Genomic DNA, 20266 nt, shown 5'->3' with positions numbered 1-20266 from the left:
AGTAATTCAATTTACATTGAAATTGTCATGAAAAATTGATTGTCACAGCCTTTCAAGTGCTCCCATTCTCTTATTTGATTGTTATCATTTCATTTATTGATTGTGAGTTCGATATCACGTTCGAAAGTTCATCGCAATAAGTACAACGTAGTAATCAATTTTTTATGATTGTATGATTTTATTTGAATTATTTTGAGAGTTTTGTTACTTTCGTTGATACAGAGAGTTCTCGAATGAGAGAACTCGCGTGGAAAGACGGGCTGCCTATCAAAACGCAAAAAGAAAAAGGCTCTTCACAACCGCAATCAGTTCTTATTTAAAATGGATCACACAAGCAGGTTTTTCAAAAGATCACGTTTTACGGTAGATTTGCTAGATTGTATCTGCTAAATTCAAAGTATCCAGCCAGTCGTAGAAAATTCAAACTACACACGTGGCAAAAAAAAAAAACGAGAATCGAATTCACGAGCAGCTTCGTGAGTGAACAGCGTTTATCAAAGCTGATCGAAGTTTGACGTACATGTGATACTGCAAATTATCCCCCGCATTCACGTGATCGTGTGCATCATGCTTTCCCTGCCATAACGATAATTATTTATTTATTTTTTTTCAATTTCGTTCCCCAACGTAATCCATAAATGTAATTTCAATCTCTACCGCTTGTAGTGAGTTTGCAAAAGAGAGAGAGAAAGTGGAAAACCGTCAAACATTCTTAAAACTGCGAAGACAGCAGCAACTAGAAAGAGAACTCAATGGCTACGTAGAGTGGATCTGCAAAGCAGGTGAGATTCTTCACCCCCCGCAATCGCTTCGGATAATCTTTAGAGTGATCTAATATTATTTTTTCAATTTCAATTGAACAGAGCGTAAAGTATGCGATGATATTCCTCTTGTGTAGCTATCGAAACAAAGTAAACGTGTGGTATTTACGAGTCATTCCGCCGATAAAATTTAATTGATATCGATGTGATTTTTCAGAGGAAGTAATTCTTGCCGAAGAAAGAACGACGGAAGAAGAGAAAATGCACATAATTGAAGGTATTCGATTTACCGAACTATCATCAAATAATAATTCAAATCATCTTGCATCTCATTGCATTCTGGAGGAAAACGATAAAAATTTACATTTCAATGATTTCAGCGAGAAGAAGAGCTGCAGCAAAAAGAAAAAAATTAAAAAACCTCGGAAAAAGCAAAAGCACCGACACAGAAGAGGAGGAGGGTGATGATGACCCTGATGATGGTGAGTTGTATTTTTTCCAATCTAAAAATCCTTCTTTTTCGAATTTCTCAATTCACTATATTTTATTTTTCTTCGTCACAAATCAACGATATCATAATGTCTTCAATTTGAACCGATATAACTGCCCATCTAGATGCGTTACACTAGTTCTTCATTTTTTTTCTCGCATAATGGATGATCAGATGCTGTTGTGGTGAAGTGAGAAAGAATACTTGATCATACCGTGAATTTTACTCCGATCAATTTAGCTTTATCCCACATAGTATTTCTGGCAATGAGAGCAAAAAGAGAAGAAAAAAAGTAAGGGCAGTGACGGCGTGAACTTGAACGAAAAAATAAATGGAAAAAATGTCGACGTATAATCAATTCATCATCGCTATCATCGGATCATCTGCGCAATATCTATAACGTGTTACAAACCATTGACACGAAGGATAAATAATCACGAAATTTGCCACGAATGTCCATAGTACAATATAATCATCCGCTGCTCATATACTCCGATTCGATAATCGAAATCTATTTTATACTATAATGCCAACAATAATTTAGCATACGTCCTAATTTCAAATAAAATATTGAAAATTAACAGCCAATTTGTCAACGAACATTCTAAACACACGCTATCAGATGCTCCTCTTGTTTCAGTGCCTAAGAAAAAACTGAAAGGTAACTACATGATGCAACAAGTATTGTACGAGTAAAATGTTGTTATTAACTGTTTATGGTTTTTTGAAAAAAGATTACAGTAATTGCGTTAACAGTAATACTTAATTATGTAACGTATATGACGCGTGCCACTGCTATGAGGTTGGCTGCGTCGCGTAGCTAGAGTTGTTGTTAATTATAGCATAGAGCTACTGGATATCAAAAATTATCACCTCATTTTGGGGTCCAGCTAAATGGCGTAACATCATATATTTTATCGAATATCAGCATGCGCCATTCAACCAAAGTAGACAAACGTGTTCTCGAACACTGAACCGTTGAACTCAGAAATCATGGCGAAGTAACGGTGTAAAAAATTCATAAAATGGCCACTGAATTTCCAGAGGGGTGTGTACAACTATCCAGAATTATTCGATCGATATTATCTAAATTAATAATAAGTGAGTTAGAAACAATTGCAGCAGAGTTTTAGAAAATCAAATATCACTATGACATACCTCCTTGATTTCAGTTTCATTCTCGTTTTATTTTTATACTACATTAAAATCCATTAACTCTATGCTCATCGTCATTTGACTTAAAATTATTTGAAACACGACGGAGAGTCGTGATATTTGGAGTAAAGAGAAAAAGAAAGTAAAGAAAAACGACACGAATTTAATTTTCTTTTAGGTATTGCTTCTGTTGGCTGGTGAAAATATAAATTCCTTTGATACAAAGTATTTACAATATATCATCCATCTACAGCAGTTCCTCTACCTTTTTTTCTTCGTTTTGTTACTCTCTTATAATTTTCTCAGAAATGGCCAGGCCCGATGAACGCATCCTTTTTATCTCATGAATCATATTTCAGACACAATACATGCATCTTTGAAAGTTAATTTGCGTGAGATTCTCTCCGGACTATTTGAGTACATCAATAGATTATAGATATACATTTACAATCATTTTTTACCCTGTAATTTCTATAGGAGCATATCGTTTATTTCTTTGAAAATTATAACGATGATTAATTGATTGCGTACATTAAATAAACGGAGATAAGAAATTTTTGAGAGAATTTACGTTACAAATTAGAGTATAGGAAGAAGCCACAAAATATGTGATTGCTCTGGGCTACGTGTGGTATGCGGTGACGGAGAGGTCTGAACCAATGATTGATGTTATATTAGCTGATTGCCGCTGTAGGGCGGTAAAAAGTAGTGATATATTAGTGAAATTCGAGTGATTTTAGTAGCTGCCATTCCTCTAGATTGAATATAATCCAGCTGCCTTTAGAGCAGTTCTTTGATATACAAGAAACAACTAGTTGTCACATAGTTATTCCTGCTTGTAGTAAAATTACGTTAGATTAGAATAAATTGTCATTACATATAGTATGATAATACCAATGAGATCTGAGTTTAGCATCATTAAAGTAATTATAGCCTCACAGTATTGAGATGAAATAGAAAATTCGTAAAGTTAATGCTTATCTAACGTACTTGTATCGTTCCTGTAATATTTCATAGCCTGAGTATGAATGATATTCGTAAACGGTAGATGACGTATATTTGAAAAAAAAAAAAAAAACTACCAACGACAAAATAATGTGAAAAAGGAACCCTTCGTGATTGCACAATAGGAGGATATTGAGGATGATTTTTTAGTCCATAATTTTCATAATCGATTCCCTTTATTTTTGTATCTATCAACTTTTCTTGGCTATTTTTGAAATTATCTCACGCCATTGAACAGCGATAGATAATTCAATCCATTTTAATCGATGACTGGTTCACATTCTCGAATGGTATATAATTCATTCATTTTTGTATCACATGAATACTCCTTCATATAAATAGATAAATTTATAAAATTTCCTGAAATGCATGGTATGACGAAATAATAATCTCATCAGAAACGTTGATAATTTCTTGATACGTGGAGTTCTATACCATGAAATTCAATCCAATGAACTCGTCGTTAAAGAATTTCCATTGAAAAATTTATAATGTGCCTTGCGTAAAAGTGTATACATGTTCGGTAAATTGAAGGGTTTGTAACATTTCTACATTTGTTTTAACTCAGATATGTCAAAAAGGTTTGCTGTTATTGTTAGATGAGCTTATAATACTATCATTATATTTTGGCATAATCTACTGGATGCGTATACTATTTTATGAATACCTAAAACTTATATATTTCCTCCACACCACGAATAATACGAGAATTCTCTCGATACCAAATGATAATGTATGTACAAGAAATTCAACTTTGTTTACGATGTCTATTGCAAGAATGAATTGTGATTGTAGGGTTTTCAAGAGCTTCCTACCTCAAATCAAAGGTAAAAAACAAAGGTGCATGTCTACAGTTCTGGCGAGTGGAAAAGAGGTTTCGTTTCTGGATTCGTCATACTGTTAAAACTCAGTGGTTTTACTGGTTTGTGATCGTTCTTGTGTTCTTCAACACTGCGTGTGTGGCAGTGGAGCATTATAACCAGCCAGATTGGCTCGAATCGTTTCTATGTGAGTATAGAGTTCGTTAATAACAAAATCTAGAACACGCCACACGTGTTTGCGAAAGTATTGTAACGTCGCCGTTATGCTTCTGACTTTGTTCAAGTTAAAAGAACAAGAAACAATGCAAACTCTCATTACGTTCTCTTGGACCGTAAACTATATAGTCGACAGTGTCAATCGAATAATTATCATGTACTGAAATTTGATGGTTTCATGATCAAATCTCTCTGTACTTTCAGTTTATGCAGAGTACGTGTTCCTTGGTTTATTCATGATGGAGATGTTCATAAAAATGTATGCACTCGGTCCACGTATCTACTTTGAGTCGAGCTTCAATCGATTTGATTGCGTCGTCATCTCCGGATCAATATTCGAGGTGATCTGGTCTGCAGTTAAGTCGGGCTCTTTTGGCCTGTCCGTCCTGCGAGCTCTTCGGCTTCTACGAATCTTCAAAGTCACCAAGTACTGGGCTAGCCTGAGAAACCTAGTAATCTCCCTGCTCAACTCTATGCGCAGCATCATTTCTCTCCTCTTCCTGCTCTTCCTCTTCATACTGATCTTCGCGCTGCTCGGCATGCAGCTCTTCGGTGGTCAGTTTAATTTTGACGAAGAAACACCTGCTACGAACTTCAACACATTTCCTATTGCGCTGCTTACTGTCTTCCAAGTGAGTACCTTGTTTATAACAGCATCCACGGTACATGTATGCTCTCACATACGTTTGCGTTCAACATGTCCTTTCAAAAGGAAGAGAAAACGTTATCTTGCCTCTGCCTGTATTCAAGAAATATGAAATGATGTAGCGAAGCATAATCTCATGAATTTTGTTCATTAGCGTTGATTTTGTCATGCTAAATTTAGCAACAAAAAAAAATATCAATTGGATTGATGACATTGTAAACTGCGACTATGATGATCACATTTGTACAAATAAAATTCTCCGGAGATTTCAATTCAGCACCTGTCTGTTGAACAGATATTGACTGGTGAAGACTGGAACGAAGTGATGTATCACGGCATCAATTCTCAGGGTGGCCACAAAAAGGGAATGATGTATTCCTTGTATTTTATAATATTAGTGTTGTTCGGTAACTACACACTGTTGAATGTATTCTTGGCTATCGCCGTCGACAATCTTGCCAATGCTCAGGAACTAACTGCCGCTGAAGAAGAACAAGAGGAAGAAGACAAAGAGAAGCAGATGCAAGAACTAGAGAAGGAGATGGAGGCGTTACAAATGGGAGCTGATGGGACAGCACCCAATATGGAGATATGTCCACCAAGTCCTACACAAAATTTGTAAGTTCATCTTTGATAACGCATTGACTGAAACCGATGCAACAGCTGTACAGATGGTAGACTTTGTTCTCTTCTTAAATTCAAGCAAAAGCGGTAAAGGTAGAAAGCAGGCTTCTGAGGAGAAGAAAGAAGATGCTGACGAGGACACGGGACCAAAACCAATGCTGCCATACTCCTCCATGTTTATATTATCCCCAACAAACCCGTAAGTAGTACCGCTACTCTTCTTTCGCGCAGCGAAAGCCTTCTCTGAACATCGATCATTCGCAATTCTATTCGTGGGTTTTCTTGTTTCTATATTTCAGCATAAGGAGAGGTGCCCATTGGGTGGTGAATCTACGTTACTTCGACTTTTTCATAATGGTCGTGATAACCCTGTCCAGCATTGCATTAGCCGCGGAAGACCCAGTGGTTGAAACATCAACGCGAAACACAGTGTTGAACGGGCTCGATCACGCGTTCACGGGAGTGTTTGCTGTAGAAATGATTTTAAAAATAATTGATTTAGGTATCATATTACATCCGGGTGCGTATCTACGAGAATTCTGGAACATTATGGATGCAGTTGTCGTGATATGTGCCGGGGTTTCGATCGTCTTCGGTTTTATAGACGACTCCTCGTCATCGATGGGCCAAAACTTGTCAACTATTAAATCTCTTCGTGTGCTGAGAGTATTGAGGCCGCTTAAAACTATTAAAAGAGTGCCCAAATTAAAAGCAGTGTTCGACTGTGTTGTGAACAGTTTAAAGAATGTTATAAATATTCTCATAGTGTACATATTGTTCCAATTTATTTTCGCTGTTATCGCTGTACAGCTGTTCAATGGAAAGTTTTTTTATTGCAACGATGAAAGCAAGTACACAAAAACGACATGCCAGTAAGTCTTCACAACCATCTTTCATTCTTTTTCAAAATGACCTGTATTCATCATCGGGTAGTTCGGTTGATATCCTTATTAATGAAAGTCATCGAGATCGTTATCGTCTTTTATTATCACCAGTTCGTTAGAAACGTCACTTTGAGCAATTCTATGATTGTTTTGCAAATTCGTCTATCAATTGATTCATTTCAATTTTTTCCAGGGGTCAATATTTCAAATTTGAACCTGGATCCCTTCTGCCTATCGCGAAAAAGCGGGTGTGGGACACTCAATGCTTTCATTACGACAACGTAATGGCGGCTATGCTTACCTTATTTGCGGTACAGACTGGGGAAGGCTGGCCGCAAGTTTTACAAAATTCAATGGCTGCCACACACGAGAATGAGGGTCCTATTCGAAATTTTAGGATTGAGATGTCGATTTTCTACATAGTTTATTTCATAGTATTTCCATTCTTCTTCGTGAACATCTTCGTGGCCTTAATCATCATCACATTCCAAGAGCAGGGTGAAGCCGAATTACAGGATGGTGAAATAGATAAAAATCAGGTGAGCATTTATTCGGGACTTAAGATCCAAACAACATGTATTCTTCAAAATTCAAAGTTTGACCTTGCGATTATTCGGAGTGATGAGAAGTTGTACCACGTATATTGTATAGCGGAGTCTGTATTTTTCTTTGAATGATTATACATATTTGTCAACAGAAATCGTGTATTGACTACACGATACAAGCGAGACCACTAGAAAGGTATATGCCAACGAAACGAAACAGTGTCAAGTACAAAATTTGGAGGGTCGTGGTGTCAACGCCGTTTGAATATTTCATTATGATTCTCATCGTTCTCAACACCCTGCTGCTTATGATGAAGGTACGCATTATTATCTTCACTTTTAATATTCAACTCTAACGATAGTCAATGAAAGGAAAAATATTACAGGGAATATGAAATATTGGATAATTTTATGAAAATAATGTTCGACAATACACGAGGTATCATGAAAATTGGTTGCATCTAACATATTTGCTACAAAATTTCGATCCTGACGAAAATTCGTGCTGATTATTATACTTTGGCAATGGTGTGATTTTTGAAAATACGTGACTGAATGAAATTCATAAAATAACTGACTTTTCATGATACGATGTGAAATGTCGATACATTTTTACCCTTATAATTGACATAAACATATTTTATCATTTGGCTTGCCAGTTTTGGCAATTTTAACCAATCAAACAGTAACGTTGATTCTAGTGTCGCTTTTGTGACAAGACAAAAAGATAGAGGTACGAGGAGTTGACATAACATGATTGAATTAACGATATAACTAACGTAATACAATATTCAAACTTGTTCATATATATTTGCCTGCATAATTATATGTTATTTTACATTTTGTGTAATGTTTATATTTTTTCAACACACAGCTCTCTAAACTTCACAGTATGGTAACACTTATTACGTTACATTGTATCAAAGCAACAAATCCTCTTTTACCGTATGCGTATCTATCTGGAGATACATTTAGCTGACATGAGATTTTTTTATGATAAATGTTGAGATTTCTTATTTTTTTTTGAGATTTCTTTGATAATCCTATATTTTCGTTTTCACCGGCCATACGTGAGACCTAGGAACGAGATCACGTGTATATTTTTATCGTTCGTTTGGATTGTTTGACCATTATCTTGACCATTATCTATTAATTAATTTGTCCATTCCTTTTTAAAAGTCAAAATTTACCAAGCTTCATTGATAATTTTCATTTCGTTTGAATTTGTTTTTCACGAAGATTGCATGGCCAGCATCTTGTCCCTGTTTCATGTGACCGTATATAATTATACTTCAAAAAAGTAGTTTTTGGTCAACACTTTTTCCTTGAAATTGCACCACAACTTCACGATGTTGGAATAATGCACAAAACATGCTTAATTATTGGATCGTAGAATTAACGACAAATATAGTTACTGTCGCAAACTGTGGCAAGTGTTTTACATAATACAGATTAACACAAAATCGAAACAATTCCAATTCTCAATCTCAGATTACCGTATCATCTTATTTCATTTATTTACTATTCAGTTTACAAACAACAAGTTATTCTTTGAATAAAACTAGATAATTCTCAATCTGCTTTCCTTGGATGATCAACTTCAATTTGCAAAAAATATTCGTAACTCGCATATGCAGCATTTGTGCAATATTCTGTCTCAACTTTATAACTACCGAGATATAATTATCCTCGGAATATAGAATTAGCCCCGATGGTCTAAAGATTTCCTTCCGGATGTAATAATTCGATCATTGGTTCACACGATCGGCGAGACATTCGTTTCCATGATATTACAAGTCTTTAAAACAGTATCGAGAATTTCTAATGTTCAATTGTAACATAAAATTAATGCCATACTGATGTCAATGAAATGTTTTGCCTTTCTTTGTTATTCACTGTCCAATTCGGACGTACTGTCATCCTGCACAAATGCACAATACAAACACAATCTCTATTTGCATAAAATTTGAAAAGTCAGTTGGCACAACTAAAAATACACTCACTGCAACCAATAGACATGACACGAGATACCTTGAAATACATATTATATCCAACGATTCACTCTGGCTCAATTCTTGGATTGTGCCAAACTTTGAAGAATAATAGAAGTCAGATGAATCGATCGGATTAGAACTGGATAGATTCTCTGTCATGTTCACTTGTAGCGTGTGACATTTTTAATTTTTAATACTCATACATATACATACAAAGACTATGTAATATATGTGTCGCATGGTGGCTGCCCAGAAAATTAACCGAATGTTGACCAATGTATGCACGGGGCGTTAGCCTAACACAACACAAGTTCCAGACCCCTTTCTAAACCGATAACCTGGAAAGAAACCTTTAACAATTAATTATACTTACATATATTTTTCGTTTTATTATACGTTTCGTAATTCCAAAATAATTTATTTCAATCAATTGTTTTTCTCAATTATTTCTGATAATATGCTATTGATTTTTAGACACTAACACATCATTTCATGTGTCGGTCATAGAAAAATAGCGAAATTAAAAATATGCGTAGTGTATTAATCAGCGAAATATCTTATGGCGATACCGCAGAGTCTTATGAATATGTATTGATATTAAAATATTCGTAGGTAATCACCTTAATGAATCTGAAACTTTCTCATATCTAGCATAGCCTGTTTTTCTGTCTCACTATTTTGCTATGGCACATCTTTTACTAATACTAATGTGTTCATTACTAAACATTACTGCAAATCATAAACCAATTATTGATAAAATTGTTTCAACAGCCATTTACAAACATTTGTCTTATATGCAATGAACTGAACATTATTTTTAGTCACATATGACATGGCTGCCATATACTGTTTTATATTCCCATATATCCGAAAGATAGACTTCTGTCATCACTTAATTTTAAACGAATAGCTGAAAAATCATGAATTAACAAAGCATACATAAATACATGTACTGTTACATCAGATGGTCATTCGAAATACTCTTTGTTATTTGCTGGACGGATCGACAGATTGGTCAATCCAATAGTAAAAAACTTCTTTCTTTTTTCTTTCAATTTGGAAATCGTTGAATATTTTCGAAAATTTTACCGCAATCTCATTCGGGATCTCAAAGTTCTATAAGTTAATGATCCAGCCCTAATTTGAGCAGTATGATGTATACTTTGTACGTTACAATTTGGTATTAATTGGAGCGTGAGCGGGACAAGCCATAAAAATATGGCGATAATGACGTTCTCAGTAAATTATGAAAGAAGCATTTTGCTGTTTGTTTGCCTCTGTCGGTTCGTATGTTTGTCAGTGTATGCATTACAGCACCACGATCAGAGCGACTTGCAAAAGAAAATACTGAAGTACATGAACTGGGGTTTCACCACGATGTTCACCGTCGAGTGCACTATGAAGATTGCCGCATATGGTTTTAGGGTAAGCCCCTCCAACCCACCACTTTAACAATGGCGGGCGTAACAGAACCGGACATGACGTTTTTATTCTACGCCAATTCCGCGCAGTAGATCTTTTATCTTTCACAACAATGAGAATTCACCTTGCTCTCGAGCAGCTTTTCACAACTTTTTACGAGCTTGTCTAAACTCTGACAATTCAAAGTTTATCAAAGCTGAAAACTGTACAAGTTTCAATTAGCATTATCAAATGTTCACGATTTACAGCAACACCTGCGGAAATATATCGTTGAATTTTCAAAATCTTACATTTCGAAATTTGCAAAAGATCACCTACAATCTTATACTTTATGTGAAATTCATCTGAAGATGAGTTTCTTCGCTTCAAAACCGCAGTTGGAAATAGTAATTTGTAGTCTTTTCATAAACTCAACTCGTCCTACCATGTAGACATGGGGAGTAATTGCTCACATACATTGACCATTTAATATCGCATCAACGATACTTGGTATTAAAACGTCATGTCCAAAAATTTTCAAATTGGTAAGTCCTGCTTATTAGTGAACGTCTAGTGCGTTTGCCTCACCGATACGTATATCTACCGGCAAATTTCATTGTGCTGAGGATATCGTATCAAAAAAAAACATATTTCACACAACACACTCACACACAAATCATAAAATTAAGTATCGAATACTGAATAACTATTTCCGATAGTATGGTGCTACTTCCATATATAAACTAGACTACTAGTAACAATGTTATTTGCACAATAATATTTAGTAACAATTTTTCGATGCTTGATTATGAACCACACATTGTTTACTTCATATAGAATATCATCAACCATTACACATGACATTGTTCATAAAAATAATTTGTGAAAAACTCATGAAAATCCCATTCCACTATGCCCTTTGGACTTGTCCGTGAAAAACGAACAACGAACAAAAAAAAAAAACCAAGAAGAAACAACACACGTGGTTATTTTTTCAATTATACTTTACGTTTGACATTGTTTTATCCGAAAGAAGAAGCAAACGAATAAAAAGAGATCCTCTACTCCCTGCATGTCCCGTTGCATATGCACGCTCTGACTACATGCTGACATGTTTTTGCATGAAAGCCTTATATGATGGTTGTACATGAATTACAGTAAACTAAATACCTACTCGAATAACAAAAAAAAAAACAGACAACAGAAATCAGAACAAAAACAATATTCCTGCCCTGCATGTTTTCACGAATGCAACTAGTAATTAGAAAAAAAAAAAAAAACCACACACATACTCACAGGGAAAACCATACACGTTGTACGTCACCCTGCAAGATTGGTTAGACTTGCTAGACATATTGTGTCACTCGGTTCTATGATCCCGTTCTATTAGGAGAAAAAAAAGAATCGGTAAAAATGTAGTGATTGGTATAACCATGAGCTGCTGTAAACGGCATGCTTAGATCTATATTAGAAAAACAAAGGGAACAAAAAACTATTTGTTGCCGTATTGTTTCGCGTCATTTTGGCTATTGAATTGGATTTTAAGAATCAATAGAAATACTTATACACGAATAACATGCATGCACGTCGTCTTAAGTCACGTACAATATAGTAGGATATCACGAGATTTTTATTTTCCAATCAAATTATGCTTTGACAATCGGGCTAGGTATTCACATTAAATTTACTATTAATGTTCACCCGAAATCTCGCGTGTCGAATCAGCCATGGTATAAGATTAAAGAAATGTTGAAGTACGTATATAATTTCTTTATTTTTGTTTCTTCGTTGAATTATTTACACAGTATGATTACGAATGAATGTAGGAATATCCATAGTCGAAGCCCTACCAAAAAATATCTAGGAGAATGTCGTGCAGCATCCGTTATGTATGGCAAGGGAATGAAGTTTGTCTATTGGCCTAATGATTCTGCACCTTGTTATAACAATGGTAACCATGATGAAAAATAAAACATATTTGTCATAATAGCAAAAATAATAAATTATAATAATTGGAACAGATATAATGATCGTAATAAATGATAGTAATAATAACAACGACGATCGTGATAAAGGATACACTTGCATGTTGAACGTCACTATTTAGACACAGAGAATAAATGAAAAATTCTTTCAGTTTATAAAATTTAGTGTTAAGTAAATGATTAGCTCAAAAATGAAGGTTTTTGAAACGGCATTAATATAGACACGTATACAATGTCATAATCTTATTTCAGGCATCTTATATCTAAACTATGTATAGTACGAACTAACTAGAGGTAATGATACTGGATGAACCGCATAGTTGCTTTCTGTTTTTACATGGAAATTTGTCGTCAATAATTTATCATTTTTTATCAGTTTGTAAGTAGAGGGACGGAATAATTGTTCGTGGAAATTTTTCCTTTTCTTTTTTGTTTTTTTTTTGTTTTGATAACAAAATTCTCATTGTGAACAGCCCTTTTATTCTGAGGTCGATACCCTGTGTGATGTTACTACCTACTGTGTTGAAAATTATTTCTAATGGGAATGTTGTTATTAGCTTTCTAACCACTACCTATTATATCGTTTTCATCGCTCCTTGCGATCGTAGTAAACCCGATAAGATAGCTGCTATTTGAGGCAGCTGAAAAAAATTACGCACTCTACTGTCCCGAGAAATGCACGACAATTTACCCGGATAAAAATAGAATAGTAAGAGATACGAACATCGAGAAGCCGCGGAAAAGATTCCTGTCTTTTTCTTCACGAAGTCGTAACAGTTACCGATGTATTTTGAATGTCCCACATAATTAGCGTTGACAAATAATTCGAAGGCAGCACGCACTGACATTTTTCGACTGACATGTATGCCTCGAGAGAAATGAAGAAAAATTGTTTTGATGAAAACCAATAATTTTAATACGAAAACGATCTGCTTCCTGCATCTTATATACGAAAATTTCAGTGCTTCGCCTTGATATATAGTTACGTATACCTTCCTATAGCACCTGCAGGTAAACGTTGAATAGAAATATTCGCTTAATACAATATAACCGCTGCTCCTGCTGCTATTGAATAATAATTCATAGATTCAAAGGTCCCATTAGATAATTATAATGAAAAGTTAATCATTGATGAGAAGAATGCGGTAGGAGTGTAAAGGGCAGTGCAGAATAGAGTATTAGTTGGGTGTTACGTTTGTGCGTTGGGTGTGTTTGTAGTATCACGAGGCGCCGCCTATTCTAGTGGACAGCCTGGCCATCATGAACCTGGTCTTCACCCTCCTTTTCTTCATTGAGTGCATCCTTAAACTCATCGCCTTTGGATTCAAGGTACAGCCAAGCTTTTACTCAAATTCTTCATTTGTGTAACTTACAACTATTCCAATGATACATGAATTTATCGAAAGTAAGTCTTTGTGATATCCACTGATCCACAACATAGTGCACCCTATCAATACGACGGATACATTTCAGTGGATTTTATACATTTTTCAGAATCACAAGAAAAAAAGAACAACAGACTTCGATATATTTCTAGACTGCACCCTAGCTGCAGACGAAGGTTGAATTTCGTGCTACTTTTGTTCGAATAAAAAAGGATTCCGAGCCTTCAATTATAGGGCATTCCACGGCACATTATCTATCGTCTATTACCGCGACTATTTTAACGGATTTATTTTTCGTATCATAATCCTCACCCCAAAAATTCCGAAACAGATATTTTAGTTCATAGTTGAAATTTTGAAAATTTCACGAATAGTCTATATTGGGTGGTTTGGTTTGGTATTCAATAATACCAAACCAAATTTATTCCCTCGAGCTGAATTTAAATCTTCGATTTCAAAAATTCCTACAATAATTTTCTTTTTTTTTTCGGCTACCGTCGTTTTCATCTGGATAATCGACAAAGAATAATTCCCAACGATAAAAGGATAATTCGTCATGGAATACCCCGATTTCGCGAATTAACGATCGAAATTGATAAAAATTGTAATTCCTGCTGTACTTTAATTTTCTTATGTTTTATTCAAAAGTTGAGTAAACGATCGTTCTTTGCGTACCTTCGAGATATCTGGTCGTGATAGACACACACAGCTATATACCTATGTACAAATCCTATGGTGAGTTGAGTCGAAAAAAGATTGGTGACGGAGCATTGAGCATTGTAATATTTTGACAACGATTAATGATTACCTACGTATGAAAGTTACAAGTCATGATTAACCGTAAGTTCACTGAGCTTTTATAACTGCAATGGATTTGGAAAAGACTTCATGATGAACCGGCGAAAGCGGTGTGATAATTGTTTATTAGATTTAATTTGAGTATTCAGTAACAACGGAGCTGTATAATTCCTACTTATCCTGATTGGTGTTTTCGTTAGCCGTGAGAGATGCGGTGGCATAGGTCTAACCAATGTAATATCTGCAGTTTTCCTATATTCGTCCCTTGATATATGATAACTATGGTATTTCATTTGAAAAACTATACTAATTAATATATTTCCGTAGGTAATTAAGAAATATCGATTTGTAGCTGCTTGCTGTCGGCATGCTCTATCCTTAGATTTCTAGAGAGGTCCTGTCACTTCACTCCACTTACCAAATAGTGTTATAATATACAACGATATTAATATACCTATAGAATAATATCAATATCCATCACTCGCCGATAGGTTGCACACATACACACATTGCATTTCACATATTATCATATTTCACATAATTAGAATAAACATTTAACATGAATATCAGGCTATTTTGTACACTATTTATGATCAACGATAAAGAAATGATAAACTTTCGCTAGCAGAAAAAAAAAAATGTATAAATAAATACGTTGGCATTTTTAACTCGCAATAGTTTTTCCAACGAATTTGAACCATATGTACAAGATTTATAACTCGGCGTTTATTCGATCTATATTCGTTCATTTCCTTTTGTATTTAATAACAGATTCACAATAGCAGCTGAATAAGTCTGATCATCCGCTATTTCATAGATGCGATGATATTTTTAACGGTTATATCAAAATTATTCTACCGGTCGAATATCTCATTGTATCGATATCACATACGTCAGTTAAAAATTTCATACGTGTACAAAATAGCTGTAATTTTTGGTGAACTGATTGAAATTTTTTGAATTTTCTATCTGCAGAATTTCTTCAAAGATCGATGGAACATTTTTGACTTCATTACGGTGATTGGAAGCATCGTGGATGCTCTCGTCATCGAGTTCGGGGTATGTAAAGTTTGAATCTATAATTCGCCGATTTCACAGCTTCATCGCAGCATTTTTTAAAACTTGCTTTCTTATCCGCTTTAACCTGATGCTGAAAACATTGTAATGCGTCGAATAATCCAACTTTAACATTGAACAACCATTCGCAATTTGACTTTCGGAAAAATAAATGAAGCAAGGTTTATGAAATCAAAAATGAAAAGGTGTTGATTCGTAACCCATTTGTAGACCATTCCGTCGGGGTAAAAATTTATCGAGCAGGTTTATTTTTCACTATTTCCGCACGAGTAGTTTTAATTCCATCACTTGAAGCACCTCGAGATTCTCGAACCTGTACAAACACCGATGATCGAATCACTCTTTATTCGTAACGCTTATGTAGCGCACCTGTTGCACCATACATCTCACACTATGTCACATCTCATATCTGCAGCTAACAATAAGTTGGTATCCAACAACAAATACATAACACTTACCTTATTTATGAACTAGCTTATTCCTTTATAGAAACCGGTTATCCGTGCAATCATTGACCTCTTAAAACTCAAGATGGACCCGGTAAGAAGCTACACTATCACGATTAATTATTACACATGAAAACATATGCTATTAAATATTCGATGAGAGATGAAACACGATTCGGTAAGAGAGAATATGTATCAAATTTTTTGGACAAACACACCAAACACTCAACTGACAATGAGTGAAGTTTGAATAACACTTGGAACGCACCTTCATAATCAATGAACAACGCATGCACAAAAAACAAGAAATGAAAACCTAGAATACATCAACTTGGAACGATTTTGAACGAAATCAAAGCAGCGTGAAATTCCAACGAAGACAAATAATCAAGGTCGAACTTGAAATGCGTACATCCAAACTCGGAACACACGTGTAAATCCAATCATTGAGTTTGAAACAATCGGTGGTAACAATCACGTCGTTCAAATGACGACAAATACAACATGCACACACGGCAAAGCTGAAAATTCACAGCAAACGAATCATCCCGCATGTTTCCCAACCAGTAAAAATACTCCTGTATATTTTAACGAACGTCAAAGGTAGAAAAAAATAACAACGGTGAAGGTAATGTATCCGAATTTTGCACGTTTTGGTAAAACACGTTCACCGCACTTGATATTGGTAAGTGTTACCATAGTGGTATAATTTCAAGCAGCTTTTTGACCTCCGTACCCACGACACAAAACTGCAAAACTGACATGAATTTCCGATGACGATCGCCTTGACCGTAAGAACTACGAATAAATGAAGAAAAACGACATTCGAAGAGTATTCTCAGTAACGATTGTAACAACTGACATGATCTATTTTCACAATCGGAGACATTGCTGATTAGACCAACTGTAACGTTTCCAAACATTATCGAGAGAAATCATTTCAGACGAATCGCAAAATCATACAGCAAGTATGCTCAGATCTATGATAAAACCTGCTGATATTTTATCTACAGTGACAGCACCGGTAATTCGGACAGATACTCAAAACTGTAAGAATAATTTGAAATTTCAAGAGAAAAAACATTGGTGCTCGAAATGACCGAGTCTGCAATTTTATAAAATTGTACCGCCAAAACAGGAAACATGATTACATGAAATGCTGCAAAGTATTGTTGCAAACAAGACGAGGTGAACACTTACTGTGAGGGTCGGGTTAAAGAATTTTCAACTTTGAATTCAGTGTTCAAGTCAGATACAGGATGTCCATTAGTCTGGTTTGTTCGCCGATGTGACTATGGAAAAGAAGTCCTTCATTTTGTCACGTAACGAATAGATAAAAATAAACGGTATGCCGTAATCTGTTGCAGAACTTGAAGCTGAAATTTGTAAATAACTTACTAATATCCGTCGATATAGTTTTATAGCTTCGCTTGAGTAAGCCTTGTGTCAATCCGATGTGCACGTTTCACTGAATATTGATTATCGAGGTATACTTAAGCGAAGCCTACCATTAACAGGAGTCAGAGTTAATATTTGTCCGTTAAGTGCAATTTCCTCTGCCCATTACAGGAAAACTTCATCAACGTCGGGTTTCTCAGGCTGTTTCGGGCGGCCAGATTGATCAAACTTCTACGACAGGGATACACCATACGAATATTACTGTGGACTTTCGTACAGTCGTTCAAGGTGCGTATGAAAATTTCCATCGAGTTTTAGTCGCATCGCGTGCAAATCCGATAGAACACAAATGACAATGCGTTGCTATATTTTCTTTACAGGCTTTACCATACGTTTGCCTCCTGATTGCCATGCTGTTTTTCATCTACGCGATCATCGGAATGCAGGTAAAATAATTTTTCACAATACATCTGCTTGTACGAATGGTTAGCCTGACGCAAGGTCAACAATTGTTACGAAAACGTGCTGTAGGGAGAACTCGCGGAAACATTCTCTTGCTATTTTGGAATATTTTTCATGAATATGAATTCAGGAAACTAAAACGTGGGATTTGGCTTCGAGTGTTTGCGATATTAGTTATGTCGAATTTCATCTCTATAGGTGTTTGGAAACATGGGCAATGATCCAGCATCCGCAATCGATCGTCACAACAATTTTCAATCATTCTTCGGCTCTCTTTTGCTGCTGTTTCGGTGAGTCGAGCAGCTGGAAGAAGAGAACACTATGCAGCGTTGTAAAAGTTTGTCTCGTGAACAATTTGCTCTCATCGTTAGGAACTGTCTATCTAACGATACGACGCTTCAAAAATCAAATTAATTCGTCTCAGATATAACAATGATCATCGATTACTACTACAACGCTGCATCTTGAACATTAGTTAACGAAAGTAAGCTGCTCGACATCCTCAAAATGCATATTGAATCTTTTCATTCACGCTCCCATAGTTATTATCAAATTGAATATATCAAGCGACTCCATAGTTTAAAAACATTGATGACTTACCCACAAGTATAAGCTAGGTAGTATTTAACAATTGCGTAGTGCTAATCAACTATTTACAGTAGAACCTGATTCTCTTTTTTTTTCCGATATTACTTTAATTTACTGAATTCTTGAATCTCCCTAACACAATATGCAATAATTCACGTTCACTTTGGTACAATTACCACTCTCTACCGTAATAATCAAAAAGTATGAGTTATTAACACTGTATGGTTTTTGGATTTCCCTGCTTGCCTGATTAGGTGTTCGGTAACATCAAACTGGATCCTGAATCATCAATCACAACCCACAACAATTTCCAAAGCTTTGTTCAAGGTCTGATGTTACTATTCAGGTAAGTTGACCAAATGTTCCCCTCGCACAAAATGTACATTTTTACAATGCTTTTTTTCACGATATTATCAAGACAATTGAGCAGCTTGTACAATACCTAGTATCCTTGATTGTAGGCACAAGTGCTCAACCAAACGAAAGTGGTGTGTTTATTATTTTTATTAGTTTGCCGGCAGCCTCGATCGTCGATTTGCTTTTCCCTTTTTTCTTTGCGATTACATTGTAATGTTGCGTGACATTTCCCCAGATGCGCCACTGGCGAAGCATGGCCGAGCATAATGTTATCCTGTAAGAAGGGTAGTCCGTGCGCTACTCCACCGAAGAACCAAACCGGACCAGCGGAAACTTGCGGATCAAATTTAACATTCGCCTACTTCGTCTCGTTCATCTTCTTTTGCTCATTTCTCATGCTGAACTTGTTCGTTGCCGTCATCATGGACAACTTTGACTATTTAACGAGAGACTCATCCATTTTGGGCGCCCATCATTTGGATGAGTTTGTCAGGATATGGGCCGAATACGATCCCAACGCAACTGGAAAAATACATTACACTGAGATGTACGACATGTTGAAAAATATGGATCCTCCTTTGGGGTTTGGTAATAAATGTCCCAACAGACTCGCATATAAGAAATTAATCAGAATGAATATGCCGGTCGACGTCGATGGGAAAGTCAACTTCACTACAACTCTGTTTGCACTGATTCGTGAAAACTTGAGCATTAAAATGAGAACAGGTGAGATACGAACTATATCGCTTAACGGAAGAAAATGATTTCACTGTCGTATCGTACTTACAACCTATTTTTTCTGTTAGCCGAAGAAATGGATCGAGCTGACGACGAGCTCAGGGTGACCATACAAAATATATGGCCACTACAAGCGAAAAAGATGCTGGATCTTCTGATACCACGGAATGAAAGTACGAACTTACAAATGGATTATGTCGTAATTATGCCGATAATTGCAGCAGTCTTGATTATATAGCACTGCCGGCAATCATTCGCATCAACCAAATGGTTTCCTCTGCGTAACTTATAATCGATATTTTTTTTCTCTGTAGAACTGCATAAAGATAAATTAACTGTTGGTAAGATATATGCAGCTCTGCTGATCCTTGAAAGCTGGAGGACGACTAGGTTCGGTCGAATAGAACCAACCGGACCACAGGTGAGCACTTTGATGAGATCGTTGTCTAGTTATACAATATTTAACAGTTCCCTATTATGAGTAAAATTT

General features: G+C 35.7%; 1 protein-coding gene across 31 annotated transcripts in view; it reads left to right on the top strand.

The window, feature by feature from the left end:
- The window catches only part of LOC105684834 (voltage-dependent calcium channel type A subunit alpha-1), a 116839-nt gene that overhangs the window by 77440 nt on the left and 19133 nt on the right, over positions 1–20266 (top strand). For 14 of the 31 annotated variants that reach the window (XM_048650570.1, XM_048650550.1, XM_048650569.1 and 11 more), the window contains 20 exons: positions 667–782; positions 979–1038; positions 1142–1243; positions 1892–1912; positions 4207–4419; positions 4653–5080; positions 5390–5712; positions 5798–5917; positions 6018–6590; positions 6796–7141; positions 7300–7464; positions 10456–10566; positions 15686–15769; positions 16277–16327; positions 17803–17919; positions 18012–18077; positions 18936–19027; positions 19274–19764; positions 19845–19949; positions 20091–20197. In XM_048650570.1, the coding sequence (XP_048506527.1) occupies positions 667–782; positions 979–1038; positions 1142–1243; positions 1892–1912; positions 4207–4419; positions 4653–5080; positions 5390–5712; positions 5798–5917; positions 6018–6590; positions 6796–7141; positions 7300–7464; positions 10456–10566; positions 15686–15769; positions 16277–16327; positions 17803–17919; positions 18012–18077; positions 18936–19027; positions 19274–19764; positions 19845–19949; positions 20091–20197 (3691 nt within the window). Of the gene's footprint in view, positions 1–666; positions 783–978; positions 1039–1141; positions 1244–1891; positions 1913–4206; positions 4420–4652; positions 5081–5389; positions 5713–5797; positions 5918–6017; positions 6591–6795; positions 7142–7299; positions 7465–10455; positions 10567–13745; positions 13857–15685; positions 15770–16276; positions 16328–17802; positions 17920–18011; positions 18078–18291; positions 18384–18935; positions 19028–19273; positions 19765–19844; positions 19950–20090; positions 20198–20266 lie in introns of all 31 variants that reach the window. The other 17 variants (XM_048650575.1, XM_048650572.1, XM_048650559.1 and 14 more) reach the window with 7 other exon arrangements.

Source organism: Athalia rosae, chromosome 2 (genome assembly GCF_917208135.1).
Source record: "Athalia rosae chromosome 2, iyAthRosa1.1, whole genome shotgun sequence".
In the NCBI taxonomy this organism is placed as follows: Eukaryota; Metazoa; Arthropoda; class Insecta; order Hymenoptera; family Athaliidae; genus Athalia; species Athalia rosae.
The sequence above is the reverse complement of the archived record's forward strand: the minus strand, read 5'-3'. Positions and strand labels throughout refer to the sequence as shown.